This window comes from Halichoerus grypus, chromosome 3, assembly GCF_964656455.1.
Source record: "Halichoerus grypus chromosome 3, mHalGry1.hap1.1, whole genome shotgun sequence".
Classification (NCBI taxonomy): Eukaryota; Metazoa; Chordata; class Mammalia; order Carnivora; family Phocidae; genus Halichoerus; species Halichoerus grypus.
Window position 1 is genome coordinate 104841159 of NC_135714.1, and position 21448 is coordinate 104862606.

The 21448-nt window shown below is 33.9% G+C and overlaps 1 protein-coding gene across 3 annotated transcripts in view; it reads left to right on the forward strand.

The window, feature by feature from the left end:
• AFG2A (AAA ATPase AFG2A) overlaps positions 1 to 21448 on the forward strand; it is a 335659-nt gene that overhangs the window by 116676 nt on the left and 197535 nt on the right. For 2 of the 3 annotated variants that reach the window (XM_078069202.1, XM_036069413.2), the window contains one exon: positions 660 to 786. The exons of the other annotated variant lie outside the window; for it this stretch is intronic. In XM_078069202.1, the coding sequence (XP_077925328.1) occupies positions 660 to 786 (127 nt within the window). The remainder of the gene's footprint in view (positions 1 to 659; positions 787 to 21448) is intronic. 3 annotated transcript variants of the gene reach the window in all.

A 21448-nucleotide genomic window follows, 5' to 3' on the forward strand; every position in this document is an offset into this window, starting at 1 on the left:
GTTTTGTTTTGGATTTTTTTGTCAAAGGAAATGTGATTAAATTATAGTATGTCTGGGTAGTTTTGTGATTGACCTGGTACATTAACGGAAGGCACATAATAACATATCTTTCTTTGCCTGTTTCTCCAGATATGGGGATTGTGATCACTACCTATCTGCTGATGTTGCTTAAAAATATTAATATTTTAAAATACCAAGATACATCAGAAATATCCCATTTGTTATGGGTAAAGAGTGTAAAGAGTTTTTTTGTTTCATATAGGCTTTAAACTTCATGTGAGGAATGGGTTTTTAGTTTGTTTCTTTATTCCCAATTCCTGTCAGTATGTTTTCCATATAAAATGTAAATATTGTTTAAATTACATGATTGTGTATGTATTTGATGAACTGCTTTAAATAATCTTATAACTTGCTTCCCAGATCTTACATATTTCATTATTGGAGAGAAAATGAACATGGTTGTTGAAGGAGGAAAAGAAATGATTTGAATATAATTAATTTTGGGGTATGGTAATTCAACAAGTAATGAATTGTGAAGCAAGCATTTTATATTTTGAAACAGACATAATTTTTCTTGTTATAGAATATACAGTCTTTTAAAAGTAATAAAGTACTTGGGGATAGGTAAAGAGTTTTAAAACTATATTTTTAAAAATCAGTTCTTTAGGTGCTGGGAACGTAGCTGACCGTGTTCTGGCTCAGCTCTTAACAGAAATGGATGGCATTGAACAGTTAAAGGATGTGACAATTTTGGCAGCTACTAACCGCCCAGATAGGATAGACAAGGTAAGAAAGAAAGCAGTGCGAGTGTTGTAAGAACTGGATCATTTGATTATGTTAGCTTTTTTTCATTTAGTAATTACAAATTACTTTGTAATCAGTTTTTCATTTAGAGGATCCCGAAAATCTTAAACTAAAGGAAATGAAGAGAACAGAGTAAAGCTTCTATGTTTTTATTGCTTATGGTTTGGTAATAATGAAACTATTTTGTAACCCCTTGAATTTCCCCCCCTCATTGTTGCATCAAACTTTCAGATGGAGAATTGAAGTTCTGAAATTCTTTTTTTGTTTGTTTATGTCATCGATTTATTTTTGAGACGTTTTTAACATTTTCATTCCTACTAAGGTAAATTTCTGGATATTTAGGACAAGTTAGACTGAAGTTATTATTAACAGCTTTTTAGAATTCTTTGTCTGCAGTTGCTTTCAGAGTGATTAGAATAAGAGTGACAATGGATTTTATCTAAGAAATTACTTAGGCTCTAGCAATAAACTAAGCTATACAGTTGCAAAATTAACCCTTTCAAGGTGTTGCTACCACTTTTTCTCCCTAGGTCAGAGTTTAATAAAGGGAATTCACTAAATTTTAAATGTCTAATTTCTACCTAATGTATAATTTTTTGCAAGGATTTAAGAGTAAAAATTTTCTCCTGTAGCATGAACCAATTTTTCTTTTTTCTGTTCACATTATTCCTTCATATAAATGACCTTATGAGCTCCTCTCTCCTTCCCTGTGCATAAATATACCGACTTTTAATTTTACTAAAGTATTTTTTTTAAAGATTTTATCGACTTTTAATTTTAAAAATGGGATTTAGAAAAAATCCTTGCAAAGATATGAAAGGAGCTTTTATGTGGAAAGCAAGCTTTGCTTTCATTCAATTAGGTATTTTACTCTGCGATAAAGACCTTTGAGTCAAATACAGGTGAGAAAGCTTTTTTTTAAGAAGAAAGGTGTGTTCTGAGCACTTACAGGATCTGGGTCCATGCTCAGATACCTCTGATGTCTATGGAAAAGAAAAAAAAAGATAGGACTGTATTTTAACAAGTATCATAGAAAGTACTAAAAGAACCCTAGAAGTTACCTAATCCCACCTTTCAGTTTCACAAATAAAGGTGCTGAATCCAGAAAAAAAACTCCTGGTAAGAATATATTTTATGATATTTTCTCCTGGTTACCCCATGGGTAATGAGCTCTAAAATTTCTTTTGTTTCCTTCTCTACAATGCCTAATCTAATAGTTGTCTTCTTTGGTTTCTTAATAGAGTATGTCTTCACTGTTAGATACATTTCTTGAAATAGGGCTTTTGGGTTTACAATAAACTTCTCTGGGTTCATCTAAATCAAGCCATATGATTCAGCTTGATTGGTGCTTGTATTAGTTTTCTCTTACGTGTTACAGATTACCTCAAATTTAGCAGTTTTACACAACACCCATTTATTAGTATTTCTGTAGGTAGGTCAAAATCTGGGAATGGCACGACAGAGTTGTCTGTTCCAGAGGCTCACTACGGGCTAAAAACAAGGAGTTGGCAGGACTATATCATTGTCAGGAGCTGGTATTCCTTTTCTTTTTTTTTTTTTTAAGATTTTATTTATTTATTTGACAGAGAGAGGCACAGCGAGAGAGGGAACACAAGCAGGGGGAGTGGGAGAGGGAGAAGCAGGCTTCCTGCTGAGCAGGGAGCCCGAGGTGGGGCTCGATCCCAGGACCCTGAGATCATGACCTGAGCCGAAGGCAGACGCTTAACGACTGAGCCACCCAGGTGCCCCTGGTATTCCTTTTCTAATCTCACATGATTGGGTCAGAATTCATTTCTTGTGATTGTAGGCCTAAGGACTAAATTTCCTTACTGGCTGTCAGCTGGGAGCTACTGTCACTCCTAGAGACCCCCACATGGCCTCTTCCATCTTCAAAGACAGCAGTGAGAATTGCCATCATACTTTATCCCTCTTATGCTTTAAAATTCTGTTGCCAGGAAAAGCCCAGTGTCTTTTAGTGTCATCTGATCAGGTTAGGCCCAACAAAGGAAAATCTCTCCACCTCCAAGTCAGTGGTTTCAGGACCTTAATTAATTACATTTGCAAAAGCCCCTCACAGTAGCACCTAAATTAGCATTTGATTGAATAACTGGGAGAAGGTGTGAGTCCACTAGGGGACCAGAATCTTGTGACTCTACTAGAAGTCTTCCTACCACAGTGCTCTTCAGCTTCGTCCCCCCACTACTATCTGAATTCTGTTCCAAGTCCTAAGAACAACTTCTAACTTCCTCAGAGACCAGGTTATCCTTGCCTGTCATATAATTGGCTATGAACCAGCTCCTCTGAGATGTTTTTGTTCTGTGGAATCTGCTGTTTTCTCAGATGCAGCATTTCTTTGCCTTGCCTTGTCCAAATATATCTTTCTTCAAATTATACATATAATCTCTCTTAAAATAGGAAAGGATAAACAAATTTAAACTCCTTTTGTAAAGGATACATTTTTTCATGTTCTTTATATGTGTAACACTTTGTAGGTTTGTTACTTAATACGGTGGAATTGTTGATTTATAATCTGTTTTGCTTACTTTTCCCCCCGTAAGACCTAAACTGAACCCTAACTGTTGTGTTTTACAGTAGATCTAATTTATCCTAGTTTTTTACCAACACCTGGTACAAAAGACCTTTAGAAATTTTAAAGATAAACCTAGAGATTAGACGTTATTCTTGAGCCACTGTAAGGCTTGGGGCCTTTTTTAAAGCTCAGCTTTCTAAAGTCAAAACCTTTCCATTCTCTTTAGGATAGTTTAGTCTGTGGATATCTTGGATCTCTTGGAAAAAATACTTAACTGGATTTTGGGCAGAAGTTGTTTCCAAAGACAGGAGATTTAAGGAATGGAAGTGGTTTTTCTTTTTTTTACATTTCAAAGATTTTGCATTGTTTTTGTGTTTCTTGCCTGGTGATAATATTTGCCTTAGGAAGGCATATGCTGTGTTTCATTAACAGCAACTCGTAAGTGAGTCTTCAACATCACAGAGTTTCAGAAATTGAAGTTTGGGAAATACCTTGCCGAACTTCTAGCCATGTTTTTTTATCCTTTTTAAAATGTTACCTTGAATTCATCAGTTCTAAAAACATGTGATTGTACAAAATAAGTGTTTTAAGTATCAATATTAATTCATACTGTTAATACCTTGATTTATTGACCTCTTTAAGATGTTTCAGAGAGAAGTATAAACATATGCAAACATATAGTATGTATAGATCCATATTTGTATGTATGCTTGTATGTTTGTATGTATACATATATATGCATTTACGTACATACTTTGATGAGTTTTTGAATATTAGAAATCCAACTTTTTTAACCAACTAATTTTGGATGAGCACATTTAAATTAAGATATCGAAAGTATTTGCTAACTAGGTACAAAGACTTATTTTCACTAGGTCAGGGAGATTCAAATTTTTCAAAATTTATAATGTTTAATTTGTAAAGGATTAAATAATAAAACTATTCTTGGCAGCAAAACATAAAATTGGTAAATGGGAAAAAGCATTTTTGAGTGGTATAAGAATGGTTTCAAGATCATCAAATGATGTGCTATGCTTTCAAGTACAACTTTGAATTTAGTACATTGCACCAGGGTCTAAATGTTCTGCCTATTGTATTCTGTAATTGTGCAAAAACAAAAAAAACAAAAAACAAAAAACCCAAAACTTTAAATAATCAATGATTTTTGTAAAAAAAAATTAATTCTTTTCTATTTCAAGTAGAATTCCATATTTGTGTGGAATATGGATTTTTTCTTTTTTTTTTTAAGATTTTATTTATTTATTTGACAGAGAAAGAGAGATCACAAGTAGACAGGCAGGCAGAGGGAGAGGAAGAAGCAGGGAGCCCGATGCGGGGCTCGATCCCAGGATGCTGGGATCATGACCTGAGCCGAAGGCAGACACTTAACCGACTGAGCCGCCCAGGTGCCCCGGATTTTTTTTCTTAATTGTACTTTTGTTACTACTCATATGATACATACTATATCAAAAGTCATTTTTCTTTGCAGACTTTTTCCTCTGAAGAACTATTTTAGAGCATTATTTGTATATTATTTAATACTCCTAGAAAAAAAAAGTTTCAGTGCATGTGTGATTATAACATGGTGTTTGTTCAAAATGTGTCCTGAAGATCCCGGTAGAAACAAAACAATCTTAAGAGACAATATAAAAAATAAAAAAAAAAAAAAAAAAAAAGAGACAATATAAAAACAAAAAAACTTCCTGTTATGAAATGAATAGACCGTTTCCACCACCTGCCTTGTCTGGACGAAACTGTAATAGGAAGAGTATGGGTGACAGAAGAATTAAATTTCATGTGCTGCTAAAAAGTAAAGATTTTTTTTTAGCTTAAAACTGGAATTAAAAAAAAAAGACTGTTCTAGTGTCAAAGAAATAATACAGTTGGTCTAACTTTGGCTAAATTTAATTAGGGTGTTTGGCCTTGGAAATTAGCTGGCCTACTTTACCATCCTATTGTCTGTTAACCCACAACCTCTATGTCATGCTGACCTTAAGTTAGTGTGTTAAAAGGGTGAGGATTCTTGGACTGCCAGAGGAGTGAAATTGACATCATTGTGTCACCTATATGTTGTGTGTATTTAGTGTCTTTTATGGACAGTATTTCAATTTCATGTAGTTTGGGGAAACTAAAGCTGGAGTTTCTTGGGGATTCTGGTGGTTCAGCAAAGGAAGTAAGACACATAGCTCAAGAATCACATTGTTCTATTTCCTGCTATGTCATATTTACATGTCAAATACATTAGCTGTGATGTAGCACACTAGGCTAAGTAAAGTGATTGCTTGTGGTTCCTGGTGGTATCCTGAAGTCTCCATAGACTTTTATGCCTTGCCCTCTCCTCCAGCTGATAAGTGAGGGAAGAGAAGTCATATCCTCAAGTGTCCATTTTACATAAGAATGACAAGATGTGAAGGATAGATGAAGATTAATGAGATTGTATACTGTCAAGTTGACACATTGTCTTTAGATGGATGATGGTCTGGATTTCCTCAGCATCGAGAGACTTTAGAATAGCAAACAACTGAATTTTTATTGATGCCCAAATAACAAAGAGCCCAAACTGTAGGAGTTTATATTGTTCTTTGTTAGGCTGTTGATTATGTGGCCTCTTTAGAAGAATATAATATCCAATCCATGGTATTTCATGCATTTGTGCTGAATATTAAGAAATGGTCATGTCTTCTTTCCCAGACATTAAAAAAACCTCAAAATAGTTTAGTTTTATGAATATTTTTTAATTTAGTCATTTGGTTACTTTTAGTACTGATGCCTAGTATATAACAGGCTTTCAATAATTATTACTACTATAAAGTATATAGCCTATCAACCTAGTTTTCTTATAATAGTAAATTGGTAGAATTTTGAAAATTCTGCTCTGAGTCATCTATGGAAAAGATTGTTCAATTGAGGAAAATTTTGGAAGTTATATAGAAATATTGAATAATTCAGGGTTCAGAATCATTTTCTAACTTAGTATGTTTAGCTCATGGATATGGTAAACTGGCATTAATTTTCCTTCTGGTTTTTCTGGATGAGGAAATGTGCTTGATGGGTTAAATATGACATAACATTTTTATTTCTTAAATATTGCAAATTAAAAGTTGGTTTTATGGATATCTAACATGGGAAAAACTTAATTAGCATGTTTAGAAATGTTGGCAAATGAGAAGCTAATTATATGTGGCTCCCAATTTTCAAGTGACTTGGGTTCCAAAAATACCTTTAGAAGAGAGTATAGGTATGTTTGTGGATGGCTTTTCTCCTTACCTTTCCTAGTTGTAAGTGCCATTCTTTTAATATTGCTGTTCTCAGCTAAGTTGGAACTAAAAAACAAGCTGCTTGACCTAACAGACAGTCCTAAATATTAATTAATATTAACAATTAATATTAATCCTTAATATTGTTTATCAAAATGATGTAGAGAGTCTTGGGGATTATAAGGTGAGCTGCAATGTGGTCAGGCCTGGAAGGCCTCCTCCAAGTTCATCTTCCAGTTTCATCTTTACCTTCATTTTACAGGACTCTCAGAAGTGGTTTTATCATTATCAATAGGTGTTTGTGTGTTTGTTTTGTTTTTTTAAAGCTCTAAGTGTTTTCACCATATCTATTATGGTAGCAGCTGTAAGGGTTTCAGCTTTGGGGATGGATGATTGGGAGAAATGACAAGAGAAGTGGGTCAGATGTTGTATATATATATGGGTCATACCCCATTGCTACTTAGGTAAAGGCTGTTTATCCCAGCGGTCAGCAAACTGGCCAACTACTTGTTTTTGTACCTCTCGTGATCTAAGAATGGTTTTTATATATTTAAATGGTTGAAAAATATGAAAAAGAAAAATTATTTTGTGAGATGTAAAAATGAGGTGAAATTCAAATTTCAGTAAGTAAAACTATTGGGATCCAGTTACCCGAATTCGTTAATGTATTGTCTATGACTTCACTTGTACTACTGTAGTAGTTACAGTATCGTACAGTATTTATGGCCCATAAAGCCTAAATTATTTACCATTTGGATCTTTATAGAACAAATTTACTGACCATTGATCTGTCCTTGTAGGCTTTTAGAAGTTTAATAATGTCTCTTAATGTGTGTCATTCATACATGAGTCACAACATTTTTCTAAAGATTGTTTAAATATATTGCATTAATTTTCTGGGGCGTCTGGGTGGCTCAGTTGCTTAAGCATCTGCCTTTGGCTCAGGTCATGATCCCAGGGGTCCTGGGATTGGGTCCTGCGTCGGGCTCGCTCTGAGCTGGGAGCCTGTTTCTCCCTCTCCCTCTGCCCGCTCATTCTCCTCTCTCCCTCTCTCTCTTAAATACATAATAAGTAAAATCTTTAAAAACATATACATTGCATTAATGGCTTATAATAAATAATAGGAAGGTTGTATTCTTGTTCTTTCAAGTACATTCCATCTCGAAAGTTCTTTTAATATTTAACCTTTTAAAATGTTTTTTGGACTAAATAATTATTATTTTCAATTGAATGACTCACCAAAATCCATAAATCTAGAAATGCAGTTTTTTAATTATATGAATAATGTATTCATGGCACTTGAATCTTAAAGTTTCATTGGTTTTTAGTTTTTTATAATTGTGAGTTGAATGCCCTTTTTAGTATTATCATAGGAATTTTCAGGATGGGATATTTAAATTTTAAGAAATTAAGATTCTATGTTTAGATGTTTGGGGAATAATATTTGATTTCAACATGCAAATAGGAGTACATTTAATCTTCTGTTAGAGAGAGTGCGTATTGCCCTTGACACCCAGGTTGTGAAAGAAATTAATTTTTTCAAGATTGGAGAGAACTTGGAAGGCTTTGATAGTATAGTTATCCTTCTGATACATTAATCCCCCCCCATTGTAAAATTTCTACCCATCACTTCTCCATCCTTTTCTTATTACCAAACTGATGGGAGAGTGGAGACTTATCTCTTGAAATAGATTACTCCGTCTTTGTCTCAGACTATTTTTAGGAATTTTGTTGTTCTACTGAACCAGCTGCGGTGTGTCTCCCCAAAGCTTCAACATACCAGCCAGAAGTACAGTTTTTAATCCTTCTTCTAATATCGTTCTTCTTTATTTTTGAAAACTATTATGTGTTTTATCTTTACATTCTATCTCGCCAACTAGTCTTCTCTTCTCCAGGCTTGACATCTTGTTTTATTTCGTCTTTGGCATTCTTATCCTTTTTTTTCCCCCTCTGAACTGTTGTCCATTTGTTCCTTTCTCTCTGAAATTATGGCATCCACAGATGAATATACTGTAATAGGTTGTAGTCTGATGCCTTTAATCTGAATACCATGTCTTCTGCTAATGGATTCCAGGATTGTGTTAGTTTATTTGCCAGCTGAATCACACTGTGGACTGCTGTTGAATTTAAAGTCATCAAGAACAAAACAAAAACAAAACCAAGAAGCCCAAGTCTTTCAAACTCAGAGTCTTCTGCTAAGTTATAGCTTCCCCGCCTTGGGCTTGTGTTATTAATTTGATTTAAGTCTTAGAAGTTGAGCCACAGTGTGATTAGATCTAGAGGTCTTCCTTCAAGTTCAGCTCCTCTGAGCTTTTCCTACTTTTCATATGTTTCCCAGAGATTTGTTTTTCCTTAAGTCCAAGTGGTTTCCCAATAGTTTCTGCTAGCCAGCTGCTAGGGCTTTCATCCTTAGAAGTAGAGGAATTACTCTTACAGAATTTATCGTATTAGATCTGATCTTTCTGATTTGTCATTTGTGGGATTCTGTTTCTGCCATTCCCTATATGTGTCTTATATGTATTAATAGTAGAGGCCTTATATATCTTAATTATCAAGAAGAATTTCTGTATTCTGTAGCTTTCTGACTTTTTGAAAAATAGTTTAACCTGTATAATTTAAGAAAGTAAAAATTCACCTAATTTACCTTAAGAATACATATTCTGAAATGCTTTCTGTTTTCTCCAATGAGAATAGACAAGATAAAACTTAAATTATATTCAATGAAATTTAGAAATGAAATTATTTAAAAGTATTTTTTTTAGCTTTAAAACAGTGCTGAAATATGTAGTTAATGTCCTCATCACTTCCACTTTTATAGCTGCAGTTTCATGAATTTGTGATACTACAGGTATTGTATTGTATGAGGAGCTGTGTAGTTTTCTTCTTTGAACATTTTGTTTATAGTGTTTTGGCCTCAGGCCTTCCCAAACCTTAGCATTTCTAGATGAGTTTTTGGAGTATGCATAGCATTGGAGAGGGGCCTTTGCATCATGTAAGCAGTTTAACTGGAGAAATGAGTTTAGAGGAAAAGGAGATTGGCACATGTAATGGATGCCAAAGATGATAGGGACTAGAATGTTATATGTAGAATGTGATAGAAAGACCTGAAACTGATAGCAAGAAATGAGCAATGGGAGAAATGAGGCAGACAGACACAGATTTGGGGATCTTTGTTTCTCATTCTAGCTCTGTTGCTCACAAACTATGTATCCTTTGAAATTATTTAGCCTCTCTGGACAACTGTTTCTGAACCTGTCAAAAGTGTACTAGATAATTTGGGATATGTCATTAATGACCCCAAATTCTCTTATGTTGTGACTTAGAGACAGATAATAATAGATTTTCCAAATGCTACATAAAAGGATGCTATTTACCAAACAAATTTCTGAGTTTTTTTTTTTTTAAAGACTTTTTCAGGTGTCACCTCCCCAAACTTTCATGTTGCTGAAAAGTTCTTTTCTTCAAACATGTTATAAAGCAAGCAAATATCCAGGTGTGCAAAAATGACTTTTCTTTTTAACCACTTGATTGTCAGAAAAGGGGGGAAAGCCATAAATCAGCCTTAAGGCTGCTGTTGTGTAATAAAAACTTTGGTTGACAGTTGAAGAACACCTTAACTTTTTCACTGAAAATTTATTACTCTTAGAAAAAGGAAAACTTGTCGAGCTGCATATTTTCTCCTTTCACAGATGTCTGATCAGTTTTACAATATCTGTAATGTTTTGGTCTACTTAATATGCTGTTTTTTTAAAACTTCAAATGAATGTAAAAATGATTTTGAGTTAGAGCAGAAATGTCTAAATATATGATTATTTAAAGTTGAGTCACTTTTAAATTTGAAAAAGCTTCCTCACATGTATTTTTAATGCTCCTAGGATCTCATATTTGATGTTCAGTGCAGCCAAAAACTAAATCTGAAGCCCTGTATTGAATGTTTAAGGTCATTTGTAGAAGGGCTAATTTGGGGATTATTTTTTAAGTGCATAGATAGTATTAACAATACTGTGCCATTTTGGTGCCTGGCATTCTATTCAGAGAGAGAGAGAGAGAGTGTGTGTGTGTGTGTGTGCGTGTGCACGTGTGCACTTTTGGAAGGGGTATGCGAAAGTATCAGAGAGGTACATAATAAAAGAAACCTCAGTTCTTTTCTTTAGGATATGTATGATCTAATAAGAAATACAGGCAAATTTTGAAGCATTATTATCATAAAACATGCACAGTCTACACCTTGTTTGCAATATTTTACTGGCATATACATTCACCGTAGATTTGGGAAAAATGGATCTTCAATCTAATAGCCTCTGGTCTCTATCATGTGTTGGTCTCTGTGAATTTGGTATTGCAGTTACTTTGTTTGGACACAAGGTGGTGATACTTACCTGAAATGTTTTCTGAGTGCTGCATCTGCTGCCTTTAGAGGCTTCCCCTCCTCCATTCGGAGGATGAGTGGCTTAAGGAAATGAGTGGAACTGGCTTTGCTTTAAAAAAATAATAGTTGAAATTTGTGTGTGTGTGTCCTACCATATATAATTTATTTAACAAATTGTGATTTAATATTAAGTGTAGGTTTATGTAAATTTAGGTTGGGGTGAGGTAGGAACATTGAGAAAAGGGAAAGTTGAACAGCGGAGAGGGAACTAGCAGTCATTAGGTATATACTAGGCCCTTGTGTGCTGAGTGATATGCTTACGATCTCTAATTGATTCTAGTCAAATATAAGCATATGTATTTTACACAACACCAGTGTATTCCTTAGCTCAATAAATTGTGTAATATTAGTAGTGCTGTGTATGTTCTCTCTAGTAAAAACTATGGTATACCATCAGCCAGTGTAGTAGATTTTTTTTTTTCAAAGTTTAAGTGAAGTTATCAATCTTTTTTAATAAAAAGTTTACTATATAGTTAAATGTACACTTAAATATGTAGCAGTTCTACTCCTAGGTATTTATCCAAAAGAAATGAAAACATTTGTCTACACAAAGACCTGTAAGTAAATGTTTATAGCAGCAAAAATTTATAATCACTAAACAGCCCCAAATATCTATCAACTGATGAATGGATAAAGAAATTCTGCTATGTTCATACAATGAAATGCCACTTAGCCATAAAAAAAGAAACACATTTCTAATATATGCAGTAAGATGAAAGAATTTTAAAAGCATTATGCCAGGTGAAAGAAGCCAAACACAAAAGGTTACAGAATATGCTGACTGATTCTATTTATGCGACGATCTGGAAAAGGCAGGACCACAGGAACAGAAATCAGATCCGGGAGTTGGGGGGGAAGGGATTGACCACAAAGTGCCATGAGGGAACTTTTGGGGATGATGGAAGTATTCTACATTTTGGTTGTGGTGGCGATTATAGGACTATATGTGTTTGTCAAAACTCTTCTAACTATAAAACTAAACATGGTGAATTTTACAGTATGTAAAGCATACCTCAATAAACCTGACCATTAAACACGCTTGAAAAAAAAACTTTTTAATTGTAAATGCAAAGGAAAATGTCAGCTCTGCTTCAGCAACAGTTTCTCTTCACTTGGAGGTAAAGCATTTTGTATCTCAGCTCTTTCCCAGCCTTTGCTTATCTTTTGATAACCCATTTACGCAGACCTCTCTGTCACTGCCTCAGTAGACTCAGAACTACCCTAGCAAAGATTTTGCTTTCAAGCATTGCTACCCAGCTTTCAGTGCAGAAGGAGGTAGAATTTTAGTACTAGAAAGATTCTTAGAGAATTTGGCTGGCAAACTAGAGATTTTACAAACAAATCTTTTAGAGAAGTTATTCAGTAACAAAAGTCAGTTTGTTAGGCATATATTAAGGACAGTTTCCAGTCTGGTTCTTACTGTAATAAAGTATAGCTAAAATTATTAAAATATACTTTTATCCCCCCCCCCCTTCCTGTGCTAGATTATACTTCTGTCTCCTGGAAGGGACAGTGCAGGTGAACCAAACAAGTGCTTTGGATCATTATGTTGCATATCAAGTAATAGTGTTTACCTTTTAGCAGCTTTTCAATCTATTAAGCCAGTAAAATCTATGGCCTGAAGGTTACGTTTGATGACAGACTTATTCAGAAGTATGTTTTGTTATGGAAAAAATGCTAAGCCAATTATAATACTAGTGCCTTTTGGAAATCTTGATTCTGAAGCTTCTTTTTTTTTTTTTTTTACTGAAGTACCAAAAAAAGCGTATTTGATGTAATAAGATAAAAGCAAGAGATAGTATATTTTATCGAAGTAAAAAGGTGAAGAAAATTGAATATTAATGTTTGAGAAGCACATTTAGGATGCTTTTGGATATTCAGGAGTTCTTCATTAAATCCATGTTTTCAGGCTTAATGATGTATTTGCTTCCTCATGATGAAATATAGATGTGTTTTTTCAAAGGCCAAGTAGAAGGCTCATATTTTATTAAAAGTAGTATCCTATGAGGTAGTCATAGGTCATTACTGCTGAGGAACTATTATTTAAAAAGATTTAGTAAATGGCCTAATTCAGTGGAGCTGGCAGTGTAACAAATCCAAGCAGTTTAATTTCAGAACTCATACTTTAAACCACTAAACTAAATAAATTCTTAAATTCTGTGTTAGACTTAATGTCTTTGAATTGATTGTATATTTAATATTTTGATCAGCTTTTGCTTTGTATTTATAAACTTGAATTCCATCTCTGACATTTGCATTGTATTATCAGATGACTGGTAGGCCTCTGTGTATGTGTTCTCTCTCATAAAAACTATGGTATACCATCAGGCAGTGTAGTAGCTTTATTCACAGTTTAAGTGAAGTTATCAATTTTCACTTAACAAGCAAAAAGGGAGAAAAGGAAAGAGGGAAAGGAGAGAAGGAAGGAGAACTGGAGTTTGTGTGTGTTGTTGTTGTTGTAGTTATGTTTTGTTTATTCGATTTAGTTGATTAGAATTGAAAAAGTAAACATTAGCAAGTAAATAATAAATTTACTTTTATATATCTAGGAAAATTTAACAGAAGATTTAAAGCAGTTAGATAGATACAGAATGAACTAAGCAGAGATTAGAAAACTTCTGTGCTCTCTGCCTGTTTTTGTAAAGTTTTATTGGAACATAGCCACACTTATTGTTGCATAGACCAATTAGGCAACAAGATAAAAATATTTGCTATCTGGCCCTAGGAGAAAAAGTTTGCCAACCCTTGAACTAAATTTTGGATCAGTACTATTCAGATGAACTGTTTATTGGCTTAGAATGAGTCATCCACCAGATATTTATTGAGCATCTGCTATGTGCCAGCCAGTGTGCTAGGTGATGGAGAGGCAAAAACAAACATGTCCAACAAAAACGTTTGACTTTCTTTTTTATTAATAATTATAACACAGGTTACAAAATGCTAGGAATTGTAATAACCGGGAAATGCTCATAAGACAGATCTCATTTGTCTGAACCAATAATAATACTCCACCTCTTGGGCAGTGACCCTGTTAATTATCTGATGCTACAGATTCTCCAGCTCCTTAGCTCTCTCTGGTTCTTCTGATCCCCTTTTATACTACTCCACTGTTTTTTCTATAGATTTATTACCATACAGTTTACTTAATTATAGCATTTATTATTGTCTCTCTCCCCATGTAAGCTTCATAAGGGCAAGGATTTTTATTGTTTACTGATTTATCCAAGTGCCTAGAACTCATAGTAAGCAGTTAGTATGAAGGAGACCTGCCTTACATATTCTTATTAGCTGTATCAGTGCATTTGGAAAATATCAGGTTTTTCATGTCAGCTATAATTTTGCTGATTTGAAATGAAAATAATTTGCTGAGCTAACTTGTATATCTCTTTAACTTGTTTTATATGTTCTTCATTGAGAAAACTAGTATTTCTTACTTTTTTACCTCATTTTATCACCAGTAATACATTGTTTATGTAGTTTTTTCTTGGGAGTGATAAATATTTAGTAAAAGATGTTTTGGGTAGTTCAGTAATATATTTATTGAATAGAAAAATACATACCAAGATCAGAGCTTATGTTAACTACTCTGATGGCCTTGTGGAAGTAATGTGAGTGCACGCTTGATCACCATTAAAATAATTAAAAATAATTTCTCGTAAAACTTCTTTCTTTTAGTTATATTCATGAGCATATTTTGGTGATAATTGATTGCTCTGCCTACACAGTTTGCAGAATGGGTAAGAAGAAAAGTGTTTTGCAGTCAGGTTTCCTTATGTTGATATTTCACATCCACATTTGTGACCTAAACCTGCATCCAGTGAGAAAAGCCAAATGTTCTTATAAGCAACAAGGATTTTGTTCATGGAAAACAAAGAAGTAAAAATATAGTTCAAACAAAGCTATAATGTGTATATTGAATATTATAGATAGATCTATCTATATAAATATGAAAATATTAATATTGTATGTCTTATGCACTTAACTGTAGGATTTTTTCATTGGTGTTGTATTAAAGGAAAAAAATACAAAATTGAATACATGCAGGGAATCCAAAATCCAAAAATATAGCTGATAATAATTATCACCACTTTTAATTGAGCAGGCATACATCATCTGTACTTCTAATGACCCTGCAAAGTAATATTTCTGTTTACATTTTGAAGATCAGGAAATTGATATTCAGAGAGATTAAATGACTTGCCGTGGTTCAAGAACTAAGTCATAAAGGCAGTATTGCAAGGCAGGGCTTCCTGTTCCTCTAAATACCTTATTTTTTATCCTATAGCATGTCCATTTCTCATGTATTGTCATGATGTGCTACCACATGACTATATTCTATATCTGTATTTGTTTAAAAATTTTACATTTTATAACATTTACACTATATAGTTGTTGTTTTTTAAACTTTTTACCATTGTTTTATTGTTTATTCACTTTTTATTTTTTAATTTTATTTTAATTCCAGTATAGTTAACATACAGTGTTATATTAGTTTCAGGTGTATAATATAGTGATTCATCAATTCTATACATTACTCAGTGTTTATCATGATAAATGTACTCTTAATCCCCTTCACCTATTTCATGCATTCTCCCACCCACCTCCCCTCTGGTAACCATCAGTTCTCTTTAGTTAAAAATCTGTTTTTTTGGTTTCTCTCTTTTTTTTGTTGTTGTTCATTTGTTTTGTTTCTTAAATTCCACATATGAGATCATATGGTATTTGTCTTTCTCTGACTGACTTATTTCACTTAGCATTACAGCCTCTAGATCCATGTTGTTGCAAATGGCAAGATTTCATTCTTTTTTAGGGCTGAATAATATTCGTGTGTGTGTGTGTGTGTACACACAATCTTTGTTATCCATTCATCAATCAATGGGACACTTGAGTTGCTTCTGTAATTTGGCTATTGTAAATAATACTGCAGTAAACATAGGAGTGCATATATCTTTTTGAATCAGTGTTTTTGTGTTTGGGTACATACCCTGTAGTGGATCATAAGGTAATTCTATTTTTAATTTTTTGAGGGACCTCCATACTCTTTTCCACAGTGGCTGCACCAGTTTGCATTCCCACCAAGAGTGTAAGAGGGTTCCTTTTTCTCCACATCCTCGCCAACACTTGTTGTTTCTTGTGTTTTCTATTTTAGCCATTCTGACAGGTATGAGGTGATGATACCTCATTATGGTTTTGATTTGTATTTCCCTGATGATTAATGATGTTGAGCTTCTTTTCATGTGTCTGTTGGCCATCTGGATGTCTTCTTTGGAGAAATGTCTATTCATGTCTTCTGCCCATTTTAATTGGATTATTTGTTTTTTGAGTGTTGAACTGTATAACCTCTTTATGTATTTTGGATACAAACCCATTATTGAATATGTCATTTGCAAATCTCTTCTCCCATTCAGTCGGTTGTCTTTAGTTTTGTTGATTGTTTCCTTCGCTGTGCAGAAGCTTTTTATTTTGATGTAGTCCCATAAGTTTATTTTTGCTTTTGTTTTCCTTGCCTCAGGAAACATGTCTAGAAAAATGTTGCTATGACCAGTGTCAGAAAAATTACTGCCTGTGCTCTCTTGTAGGAGTTTTATGATTTCAGGTTTCACATTTAGATCCTTCATCCCTTTTGAGTTTATTTTTGTGTATGGTGTAAGAAAGTGGTTCAGTTTCATTCTTTTGCATGTGGCTGTCCAGTTTTCCCAACACCATTTGTTGAAGAGACTGTCTTTTTCCCCGTTGAGTATTCTTGCCTCCTTTGTTGAAGATCAACTGACCATGTAATTGTGGGCTTATTCTGGGCTCTCTATTCTGTTCCATTGATCTATGTGTCTGTTTTTGTGCTGGTACCATACTGTTTTGATTACTACACCTTTGCAGTATATCTTTAAATCTGGGATTGTTACACCTCCAGTTTTGTTTTTCTTTTTTAAGATTGCTTTGGCTATTTGGGGTCTTATGTGGTTCCATGTGAATTTTAGGATTGTTTGTTTTGGTTCTGTGAAAAATGCTATTGGTATTTTGATAGGGATTGCATTCAATCTGTAGATTGCGCTGTGTAGTATGGACATTTTAACAATATTTGTTCTATATTACATAGTTTTAAAATTTAAATTTTAATTATGTAATATACTTCTAAATAACCTGAGGAGAGTGTTATACAAAAGAAAATGGTTTCCCAATTCCAGGGAGTAGTACATGGAGGGGACAAATACCTCTTTGTCATTTTAAAATTAAAACCATTGTTGTCCAGGGGTGCCTGGGTGACTCAGTCAGTTAAGTGTCAGTCTTCGGCTCAGGTCATGATCCCAGGGTCCTGGGATGGAGCTCTGCATTGGGCTCTCTGCTCAGCGGGGAGCCTACTTCTCCCTCTCCCTCTGCCTGCTGCTCCACCTGCTTGTGCTCTCTCTGTCAAATAAATAAATAAAATCTTTTCAAAAATATTGCTATCCAATTTTAAACTGACATATATTCTTTTATTTTACCTTTCTCATCCCCATAATATTTATTAGGCCTTATATAGCCATGTATATACATACATATAATCACCATGATTTTTTAAGTTTGTTTTTGTTTAAAATATTTAATGATTCAAAAGTTTTTAAATAAGAGTTTTGTACATAAAGGAATTACCCAAAGAACATCTTTAATTTTTTTTTAAGGATTTTATTTATTTATTAGAGAACATGAACAGGGGGAGGGGCTGAGGGAGAGGGAGAAGCAGACTCCCCACTGAGCAGGGAGCCCAACATGGGACTTGATCCCAGGACCCCCGGATCATGACCTGAGCTGAAGGCAGATGCTTAACCAACTGAGCCACCCAGGCTCCCCCAAAGAACATCTTTATTATATAAATCAATTGATGAAGAGACTGGGATGTTATATGGTACTTTTATCACTGTAATCTATTTTGTTCATATCATTAATCAGGACTAGCATGCCATGTTAGCCAGGAAATTGAGATAACTTCATTCTGAAGCCGTTAATATAAGATTCTCTTCTAGTTCTTCTAAATTCAGATGTTTAGTTCTAAGAATGAATACGTTGCTTCATTGATGTTTTCCTTTTTTAAAGCATTAAGAAATAATGTATTGTGTTCACCATGATTTGAGGGTATATGACCTATGAACCCTTGTGTTCTGATTTAGTATAGAATTTTATATTATCTGGTTAGCATAGACACCTAAATTTGTGGATAGTCTTCAAATTTTACTTTTAGTAAGACAATGAAAAGGACTCATTAAGCTATTTATTTGGTGAAAGAGACCGAGGAGCCACAGGGCAGTGTAGGAAGAAGCACTTCTGATGAAGGTTATATATTTAAAATCTTGTGATGGCTTAAGAAAAAGACCACTAGTCTTGAAAAATTAGGAAATTTAACTTTTAGTAGTGTATTTAATTCTGTAACTTTAAAATGGCTCCCTATGGCTGCCTCCCATTCCTACCTCTTATCACAAATTTAACTTTTCCCCTTTCTATAGTAGATTATAAAGCCAGGAAAGAGTCGTCAGTTATATAGTGAAGATGTTTTGTACATACTTAAACATGATATAAATGTTCTTATTATAATTATTATAATACAAGGGCTTTATGAATACTGTTCCTTAATACCAAAGATTGCTGTAAGTTTATGTGTTGCTGAGTTTATGGATGGATGGATGGATGGATGGATGAATGAATTTTGGACCCTGGACTCCTACATTATTTAGAGCCTCCCTTGGAATGGAAGATCCTTCTCCTTGGTTTTGAAAACATTAAATTAAAAGGTATCTTAGGGGTGCGTGGGTGGCTCAGTCAGTTAAATATCTGACTCTTGATTTCAGCTCAGGTCGTGATCTCAGGGTCTTGGGATCGAACCCCACGTTGGGTTCTACACTCAGCATGGAATCTGCTTGAGATTCTCTCTCTCTCTCTTTCCCCCTCTCCCTCTGCCCCTCACCCTGCTCACGTGCATGGACTATCTCTCTCTCTCAAATACATAAATAAAATATTTTTTTTTTTAGGTATCTTAATGTTGGCATTGAGCTATTTTCTATAATCGTCAAAAAGAAGCTGTACAGTCCTCCTAAAGATAAATAAGGAGATAAAGAAAAAACACAGTGAGCTAAATTGTTAATTTTTGTTTGTTTTATGTATTCCTCAATTCATCAAGATTAAAATTACAAGCCAGATTTGACCACCACAGGCCATTTACGTACAAACCTTTTGAAATCTAACATTCAAATTATCCTCTAAATCCAAGAAATAGAACCTGAAGATACTATACATTTATTAACTTCATCAAAAGTAAATGGCAAATTCCTTCTGCAAAATAAAAATATCAAGAAAATAAAGCACATAGGAAAAATCTAAACAGAGTTTCTTTGCCCTAGGGACACTTTTGGAAGGACCTTTAAAACACTGGAAACAAACGAAAAAATGTTAATGCTTGGGAATCAGATAAAAAAGAACTTAAAAATTCACTATTCTCTATTTAAGTTTCTATCCTCCACATAAATTATTTTTAGCAACCATTCAAACAAAAGGATTCCATATCACTATTCTCTCTGATAGAAAAGAAACTGTAATTTTGATAATGGAAATAATTAAGTTTCACAGGACTTAAATGATACAGAAATAATAGACTATCAAAAAAATATCACATCCTGAAATCAGGAACTATATTATTACTGTCTGATACGGAAAACACCAATGTGAAACACTCTCACATTAACTCAAAAGAGGACTGCATCCCTACCTGAATTCAGTTACCGGGGACTGATGGGGAGTCATTTACATGTTTATATTTTCTGTTTCACATATTTATAAATATCTGGTGATTGTTATTTTTTCTTTAATGTGTTCTGACCTTCAAGGACTTAAGGCTCTGTGTAAATACTTATCTTTTTGTGCATTTCATTACATTTATATTCATTGGTTTTGAGTAACTTACTATACATATAAATGTACATTTTAAAAGATGATCCTTCTAAAGCTTTGCTTGTGGTCTTTGCTAGGAAGATGATTTAGATGCACGGAGAAGCTTGCTTGCTTTACTATTTATCATTTTCCCAGACAAATCCATGGAGACAGGCTGCTGATAGGATAGGAGAAAAACAACAAAAACAAATACAGTGCTTTGGCCTGGAACTGAATTGTATTATCTGTGCTGTCAGCTAGAGTCTTTGCTCACTTACCCAGACAATCTCCACAGGGATTAAAACTTCCCTCTGCATTAGTGATAGCCTTTAGTATACTGCAGCCTCATGTCCAGTTTAAAAAAAAAAATCTGTTATAAACAGTTTTTAATAGCTTGCAAAATCCTCACCAGTTCAGCCTTTGGGGAGAGTGATTATGCTGATAAATCAAATAGGTATATCATAATTAAATTGCTAATCACCTGGATTTCAGTTTTAGTTTCCATGTATAACTCCTCACAACCCCCAACTTTGGGCCGATTTGAATACTTACAGTGATGGGTATACTGCTAATTCAAGTTATTTTTAAGGACTTTTTTTTTTTAATAAAAAAAGGTTGTAAGAATTTTGATTCTGCATGAAGGTTTAGAAGGATAGAATTATAGTCACAAAGAACAACAACAACAAGAAAAATCTCAGAAGATTCTGTAAACCAAACAAAACCAGTTAGAACCAGCTTCTTCATCAAGCAGTGAATGTCTGAACTATCCAGGAAGGTGATTATCTATTTTTTTTTTAAAGATTTCTGCTAATACGGATTTTATAACCTTCTGTGGTTCTCAACCTGACGATTTTTCTCCCCAACCCCCTCCCCCGCCATTTGGTAGTATCAGAAGACATTTTTGGTTGTGGCAAATGGATTGATGATATTGGCCTCCAGTAGGTAGAGGCCACAGATGCTGCTGAACACCCTATATAATGTACAGAAGAGCTCCAACAACAAAGTATTAACCAGCCCCAAAGTCAGTAGTGTTGAAGTTGAGAAACCCTGCTCTCAAGCATGGATTTTTATCTTGATGGGAGTTTTTCCAAATGAATAGCCCCACTGATGTTTACAATGTTTTATAGGGAGAGTTTATTTGTTTGAGTTACTAATAAGAGAAAAAAGAGGCTTTAGACATTGAATGGGGGATTTATGAACATGGTAATAAACACAAACATTCTTTGAAAAATATTCATGGAGACAATATGCTGATCTCATGATACAAAGAAATGGAAAACAGTACTATTTCATCATAGAAGGACATGAGAAACTTTATATTTTTTTACCTTCATAAATATTAAAGGAAAATTCTACTTTGTAGGAGATGAGGTTATACAGAATTATTTCTATATTGGTGAATTAAATCACTTAATAAAAAAGTAATCACAATATGTGAAATTAATTATTTTGGTAAAATATTCAGTAACCTGAAGCTCTGAATTCATTTCTTAGATGTGACTGTTGGTAATTTATTTACTGTCTAAGCTTCAGTTA